The following is an 8475-nucleotide window of genomic DNA, read 5'->3' as shown; positions in this document are numbered from 1 at the left end:
CGGGCACCTTTGCTCTGGAACTCCCTGCCTTTGGCTCTTAGATTAGCAGAGTCAGTGTCTTCTTTTAAAACGCTTTTAAAAACACATCTGTATGCCAAGTGTTTTTCATAATATTGTTTAATTGTTTTGTTGACCTGTTATTTTTTCATGTTTATTGTTGATGTTTTTTTGTTTTGATGTTTTTATGATTACTGTTTTTATAACCTGTCTGTAAAGCACTTTGTATTATGTTTGGAAAGGTGCTATACAAATACAATTCATTCATTCATTAATTTTGTTTGGCCATGTCATTATAGGCCAAGTACTGTAAATTGACTTCTCTCTAACTATAAATAACTTATTCTAGTATAATTAAAAAGAACATGTGCAGCACGTTTAGTTTATTATATTATGGTCAATTTATTGATCACTAATTTGTCTGGCAAAAATGAAATATTGATGAAAATGTCCATCACAAGCATCATGGTGATGACTAAAATTGAGATTTTAGTTTTAGTCATAGTCTCTTGAATAGTTTATTTAGTTTTAGTCACCTGGAATGTTTTAGTCTTAGTCTAGTTTTAGTCGATTAATGTCAAGATTTTAGTCGACTAAATCTACAGTTGATTTGGTCGACTAAAATGTGTTTTGGCGGGCCTTGCCTCCCCTCCACCAATGTCACAATCACTTGAACCCCCCCTATGGACCGGGCCGGCCCAATTCTCTAATAGAGCCGGTGGCCAGGCTGGGTGCAGCCTGTGTGTGTTTTTTTCTATTTTCTATTTTTACTAGTTCAGCCAGCCCCACCCTTCCCGGCCCTTCTGGTAAATGCCAGACATGCCGGACCTGACCTGCATAGGGCATAGGGCCACCTGACTCCTAGAACATGTTTGTTTAGTTGTGTGTCAAGCCCAGAATGCGTGTGACAGAGAGAGAGTGAACTTTGTCTATAGATAGTGTGTCAAAGCTCCACCTCTTGCCAGTCTGATCTGAGACGCCAGATCAAACACAGCTTCCAGTGAGAGAGAACAGACTGTCTTTACATCCACACCTAGAGGAAGGAACACTGACCCAGACCACTGGAACTACCTGAACACTGACCCAGACCACTGGATCTACCTGAACACTGACATAGACCACTGGAACTACCTGCTGGCTCTATCAGCTGAATGGACTTATACAACAACCACTTTCACAGTCAAAGTAAACTTATTTAGACTAATTCTAAAAGAAGGAGTGTTACCACCACTGACCGCATTTCCTGTCTTTGTAGCTAAACTCTGAGACAAAATGGCTTCCAACGCATCTCGCCCAGAAGCGGATTATTCCTGTCCCGTGTGTTGTGACATCTTTAAAGATCCTGTTCTCCTGGCGTGTAGCCACAGCTTCTGTAAAGCCTGTCTGCAGGTATGGTGGAGAGATAAGGTAAAAAAGGAATGTCCCGTTTGTAGGAAGAGACATTCAATAGATCTACCTCCTGACCTGGCTCTGAAGAACCTGTCCGTACAGGAGAGACATCAGAGAGCTTCAACTGGGTCTGGGGTTCTCTGCCTTCTGCATGCTGATGAGAAACTCAAACTGTTCTGTCTGGAATGTCAACAGCCAGCGTGTTTTGTGTGTCGAGATTCTAAAAGACACGTCAACCACATTTTCAGACCCATCGATGAAGCTGCACCAGAACACAAGGAGGGAGTCCAGAAATCACTGAAGCCTTTACAGGAGAAACTGAAGGTTTTTAATGAAGTTAAAACAAACTACAAAATGGCTTCTAAAGCAATTCGCCCAGAAGAGGATTATTCCTGTCCTGTGTGTTGCGACATCTTAAAAGATCCTATTCTCCTGTCGTGTAGCCACAGCTTCTGTAAAGCCTGTCTGCAGGAATGGTGGAGAAAGAAGGAAAAGAAGGCATGTCCCACTTGTAAGAAGAGACATCCAAATGATCCACCTCTTAACCTGGCTCTGAAGAACCTGTGTGAGGCCTTCGTACAGGAGAGACACCAGAGAGCTTCAACTGGGTCTCGGGTTCTCTGCAGTGTGCACGCCAATGAGAAACTCAAACTGTTCTGTCTGGAATGTCAACAGCCAACGTGTGTCGTGTGTCGAGATTCTAAAAGACACTCCAAACACATTTTCAGACCCATCGATGAAGCTGCACCAGAACACAAGGAGAAAGTCCAGAAATCACTGAAGCCTTTACAGGAGAAACTGAAGGTTTTTAATAACGTTAAAACAAACTACCACCAAACGGCAGAACACATTAAGGTCCGGGCCCGGCACACCGAGACGCAGATGAAGGAACAGTTTAAGAAGATGCATCAGTTTCTACATGATGAAGAGGAGGCCAGGTTCACTGCACTGAGGGAGGAAGAGCAGCAGAAGAGTCAAATGATGAAGGAGAAGATTGAGGGTCTGAACAGAGACATAGCAACCATTTCAGACACAATCAGAGGCATCGAGGAGGAGCTGAGAGCCGAACACGTCTCATTCCTGCAGAACTACAAGACCACAGTGGAAAGAGTCGAGCTCACACTGCAGGACCCACAGCCGGTCTCAGGAGCACTGATAGACGAGGCCAAACACCTGGGAAACCTGGCCTTCAGAGTCTGGGACAAGATGAAGGACATTGTCTCCTACACTCCTGTCATCCTGGACCCCAACACTGCCCATCCAAAGCTCATCCTGTCTGATGATCTGACCAGCGTGAGATATGGAAAGAAATGGCTTCCTGACAATCCAGAGAGGTTTGACTACTGGCGCCGTGTTGTGGGTTCTGAGGGCTTTAACTCTGGGACTCACAGCTGGGATGTTGAGGTTGGAACCGTTGGATACAATATATTCTGGGCACTGGGTGTGTTAGCAGAGTCTTACCAGAGGAAAGGAGACGGAGGGGGTCAACGTTGGGTCATAGAGTTCTATGAAGGTAAATACAGAGCAGACTCCCCCTCAGGGTCACTCACTGTTCTCTCATTGAAGCAGAACCCAAAGAAGATCAGAGTCCAGCTGGACTGGAACAAAGGAACGCTGTCCTTCTCTGACCCTGATACCAACACACACATCCACACCTTCACACACACCTTCACTGACACACTCTGTCCATACATTCACACTAATCAGACTCTGAAGATGTTACCATGGAAGGTCAGTGTGACTCTGAAACCACATAGTTAGACATGATGATGATGATGATGTTGTCATGTTATGGATCTATTACTGCCTATTGTCAATAATCAAAAAATACTAAAGTTATACACAATATTTAGATTCCATTGTCTGCTATCACTTTTCAATATAATAGTATGTATATGTAATAATATCAGGATTATTTGAATGATTTTAAAGGTGATTCATATTAGGGATTCATGTAGACATTAAATGATCTCAGTAGTAATCATGTTGAGGAATTGAGATACTTTACCATAAAATGTACACTATTGTATTTATACTGTATATCTCTGCTGTTATAAGAAACCACATAACTCCAACATGTTCAGTTTTTTCAGGAAATGGAAAATATACATTTATCAGGAAATGAAGAAAACCTTATATTTTGCAATACTGCCTCATCACAGTTGGTGTTGTGACTTTATATATTGTCAATTAGTTGCATGAGAGGGAGAGTGGTGTTGGTGTTAATTAGCTGTTTTAGCAGTTTGAGGGTCCAATGGAGTTAAGAGATTAACGTCCAAAGTGCTTTTTACTACTTTCATTGGTTCAATATTTTCTAAACAACACACTGACATAAATGGTGTTCAATAGCTCTGATAAGCTCTGATAAGCCAAAAAAATGATAAAATTAAAAAATAAAATAAGAAAATAAAATAAGAAAAAAAAAAATGGAGTTGGGTATAGTTTCCTCCTGTGCAAACCTTTACACTTAACTGTACTGTACTTTTTACACAATGTCCTAAAATGTAATAATCAGGTTGGATTAATCTCTTCATGACATTATATAGTTGTATGATGGTTAGCAGAGGTCAGTATGTTAAATATTAGTTAATGTTAATTACTTTCATGAAACCACAGGATGAGGTAGACTATGAACCCTGCAGTCACTTGAATCACTGATAATAAAATGATAACACCATTAAAAAAAATCCTTGAATTGACTGTATAGAATCATTTCAGATGTTGATTTCCATGACTATTTCAGCATCTTACTATTTTATTCTATGCGGTGTCATTGAGCAGTTTGGGTGGGAGGGACTGAGTGTTTTCTTTTTGTCCGTTTTTTGAGGGGCGTTACACAGGTTTAATGTTTGTCTTTAGTCCTATGTTTGTTTGTAAACGCATTCACGTTAAAATTTTACTGTAATGGCATTTAATGTTTGTTTTGCATCACCTAATCAATCAGTTAGAGTTAGACTTTAATATATTAGCGTCTCTCACTTCACACAGGTGTGATTTATTTATTTCCTTTCTTCTTTTTTTTAATAAAAAGGAAATCAAATGATACTGTACCAATGATATAATAATTTATACCCTGCTTTTAATAAAAACGTATTTGACAAAAATAAAATAAAAAGTTAATCAATCAATGCATACATCCCATAATACCATCCACTCTGACTACTGATTGGCTGATAGATCCACAACCAGATGGAAAGAGAAGCCCTGTCTAGCAGTGTTTTTTTTGGCAGCAAATTTACATTTTAGTTTCAGTCATAGTCTCTTGAAACGTTTTCCTTTAGTTTTAGTCACGTTTTAGTCACCTGGAATGTTTTAGTGTTTAGTCTAATTTTAGTTGACTAAATCTACAGTTGATTTAGTCGACTAAAATGTGTTTCGGTGGGCCTTAATGCCGTCATAATGACTTAAACTTGCTGAAAATAGCAGATCTACAAGCTCACAATGTGTTGCGACGCGTTGTGAGCTTGTAGATAGGCTATTTTCAGCATGCAACCAAGTGTAAAATGACTTAACTGGATCTCTTGTCCTTACTAACATTTTAGTCTAGTTGTCTCCACCAGCCGAAGGCATGGGGAGAGTATGTTTTGCACTCCGTCCGTCCGTGTGTCCGTGTGTCCGTGTGTCCGTCCGTCCGTGACCAGCTAATCTCAGCCACCGTTAACCCGGTCGATGCCAAATTTTGCACACACACTCCCTGGATGCCAACCATGAACCTCTGCCCCAAACTTTCCAGAACGGCCTGTTATAGCGCCACCAGGAGGCCGCTTTGTGCAAAACAGGTTTTTGCACAGCACACCTACAGATTTTGTCCAAACATCACGCAAATTGGTACACAGTCTCTCTAGAGCCATTCAACCAAACCGGTCTTTCAGATTTCTCACACTCCATCCTGATTGGTTTAAGATTGGCTTCCAAAGTTCACAGGAGTGCTCAGTTTCAAACAAAATGCTGCAAATCATGAACACATCGCGTGATTTCCGTGAAATTGTGCACCCACATTCCCACTAGGCCGAGGACAAAATGCCACATGAATAATTTCAACTCAGCCTCAAGGTGGCGCTATAACTGGCCGAAAAGTGTTTTTACCTCTAACTGCACGGATCTGTGGATAACCTGGTGGAGACCTGTGCCCAGAAGGGCACTTTTTCTAGTTTTTATTTGTTGACTAAATCAACAGTATATTTAGTCTTACTTAGTCATCATAGCTTAGTTTTCATTTAGTTTCCATTTAGTTTTCGTCAGTGGAGAAAGGGGGGCTGTATGCTGAGGAAAAATCAATAAAGAGCAGCCTAGCATGGGTTTTACTACCTTCAAGGTGTTTGTGTAGGAGATTCAATAAGGTGGCAAGTGCATCTTGAACACCCCTTCCAGCCCTATACGCAGACTGGAGGGGGTCCAGTAAGCGCTCAGTTTTTGCCACGAGCTCGTACTTGATTCGTTTTTCAAATTGTTTCATGATCAGGGAAGTTAGAGCAACAGGCCTGAAATCATTGAGCATTAGGGGCTTATTGCTCTTGGCCACCGGAACTATAGTGGACTGTTTCCAGAGGGATGGCACCTTCTGCTGGAAAAGAGATAGATTAAAAATATAATAAAAGATAGGGCCTAGTTGTTCAGCGCAAGTCTTTATCAGGTGACCCCCAATATTGTCTGGGCCGGGACTTTTCCCAGGCTTACAGCCTTTAAAGGACTTGATGACACTCTGTTCATCAAAAAAGGGTTTTAAAGGGGAGCTGCGCCTTGACTACAGTGTGAGCTGCGCCCTGACTACAGTGTGAGCTGCGCCCTGACTACAGTGTGAGCTGCGCCCTGACTACAAGCGTGAGCTGCGCCCTGACTACAGTGTGAGCTGCGCCCTGACTACAAGCGTGAGCTGCGCCCTGACTACAGTGTGAGCTGCGCCCTGACTACAAGCGTGAGCTGCGCCCTGACTACAAGCGTGAGCTGCGCCCTGACTACAAGCGTGAGCTGCGCCCTGACTACAAGCGTGAGCTGCGCCCTGACTACAAGCGTGAGCTGCGCCCTGACTACAAGCGTGAGCTGCGCCCTGACTACAAGGGTGAGCTGCGCCCTGACTACAAGCGTGAGCTGCGCCCTGACTACAAGCGTGAGCTGCGCCCTGACTACAAGTGTGAGCTGCGCCTTGACTACAACTGTGAACTGCGCCCTGACTACAAGCGTGAGCTGCGCCCTGACTACAAGCGTGAGCTGCACCCTGAACTTAACATTGTTTTCATACCATGGATGTGATAAGAAAATGTACCAAACTTAAGGGAAATATTAAATAGTACCGGGTGTACCAGTTTGGGCGTTTGAGTCAGTTCAATGGGAAAATACATTGATTAAACAAACGTTTGATTGAGTTGTACAATGTTATACAACCCTAAACTAATTTAGAATACACTCTGTAATGAAAGACAGCTGACTGAACATATAATATTGGCCAATATGTCAAATATGTAAATATTACATATAATGGTATTGAATGGAAACTTTTGCAAGTTGTTCTTTGGTGTTGCTTACAGACCAGAATGAACGTGCATTCCGTCTAAACACGATGCAAACTAATGAAGAACAAAGGCATGAAGACCTCATGTGGATTTTTATTCACCAACATCAAAGAAACAATTTGTAGCCCACATATACTCCAGGTGTAAAATGTTACGCTTTTTGAGAAAAGTCAGTTTTTCGCCAATAATTCCCCGTAGGATGAAGGTAAACACTTCAAACTTCCTGGGCACGTAGAGTACGTTGCTGTACACATACTGACACGATGGCGTCATGATGGCGTTGACCAATCAAGAGATAACGTTCATGTTACAACCATGACGCGTTACAACCGTGGCGGCTCTCCCCTACTGTACAGTATGTAGTCGTGTGGAGATAGCTTCCTAATTTGCATGGCGTACAGTGGTGGTGACGAGGCTACTGTAACTGCTGCTGTGCTGACATGCTCACGCTTTGTGTGATCAGCGTCAGTCTGACAATTCTTCTTCTTTCATCCTCGCAAAACATTATACTCTCTGCCATGCTGGTATCCCGGCTCTTTCCTTTTTAACCCATTTTGACCTGGGAACGATTCTACTTAATGTCTTCTATATCATGACAGTTTTATGAAAAACCCTATGTTTCTATGTCAGTGGTTCTCAAACATTTTCATATCAAGGATCCCCAAAATGATATGTAATTGGCCACCGACCCCCATCTGAAAATATGTTGTTCCAGGGACCCTCCAGAAGCAAAGATTTGAGTTACAAACTTTGGCTCTGAAAATATTCAAAGATTTGTGCCACATTTTAACGATTATTCAAAAATAGCAGACCTACAAGCTACGAGCTTGTAGATCTGAAATTTTTCAATAGCTAAAGTATAACATAATGCTTAAAACTCTTCTGGCTGTTCGGAAACAAAAGTCAATTGAAATCGTGCAAGGGAGAGATTAAAAGAGGAAGCGCAATATTAATTGACCTTTGTCACACTGTCTCCTATTTCTCAATCCTGGTGTGCGGTGCACACACGTTATTACATTCTCAGTGAGGTTTACTGTGTAAGTCCATTTCAAGTCATTTTGGACTTATTGTTAAACTGTAAAATATCTTGCCTCCATTTAAGGGTTTGATCGTCACATCTGAGGGATCACTGCAAACAAAGCATTTGTGTGTTAAACAGAAAATCTGATTTTCTTTACTCCATAATATCTGTTTCAGTATTGGACTGGAATACAGTATCAATCAGGCTTTAATCGCACGCACACACGCACGTTCAATACTGCATATTCATGGTTCAAGACGCCCTGCTCCCAATTAATGGTTGAGCCCTCTGTGGAAATATTGACCTTTTGGCCAGAGAGAGAGAGAGAGAGAGAGAGAGAGAGAGAGAGAGAGAGAGAGAGCACGGACAATTCCCAATACAGGTCAAATTCTATCCCTGGCCTAGAGTAGTTTGCTCATTGGGCTGTTTGGTCACAACAACTCTGAAAACCACTGTACAGAATATAAGGAACCCTGAGCGCCCCTGATGAGCAGGACTGTCTGCAGGGTTCTAGGCATAAGCAATATAAGCGGTCGCTTCATGGGGCCACAACCACTA

At 42.1% G+C, this 8475-nt stretch overlaps 1 protein-coding gene across 1 annotated transcript; it reads left to right on the top strand.

Annotated features, from left to right (window-relative positions):
• Nucleotides 1-1269: 1269 nt before the first annotated feature.
• On the top strand, nt 1270-8018 carry LOC310862947 (E3 ubiquitin-protein ligase TRIM39-like; the record flags this gene model as incomplete). The annotated part of the gene is made up of 3 exons (XM_083771069.1): nt 1270-3117; nt 6277-6589; nt 7999-8018. 3 exons carry the CDS (start codon nt 1270-1272, stop codon nt 8016-8018), a joined length of 2181 nt encoding a protein of 726 aa, XP_083627195.1.
• Nucleotides 8019-8475: the final 457 nt, after the last annotated feature.

This window comes from Protomyctophum parallelum (genome assembly GCF_964188405.1).
Source record: "Protomyctophum parallelum genome assembly, chromosome: 8".
Classification (NCBI taxonomy): Eukaryota; Metazoa; Chordata; class Actinopteri; order Myctophiformes; family Myctophidae; genus Protomyctophum; species Protomyctophum parallelum.
The sequence above is the reverse complement of the archived record's forward strand: the minus strand, read 5'-3'. Positions and strand labels throughout refer to the sequence as shown.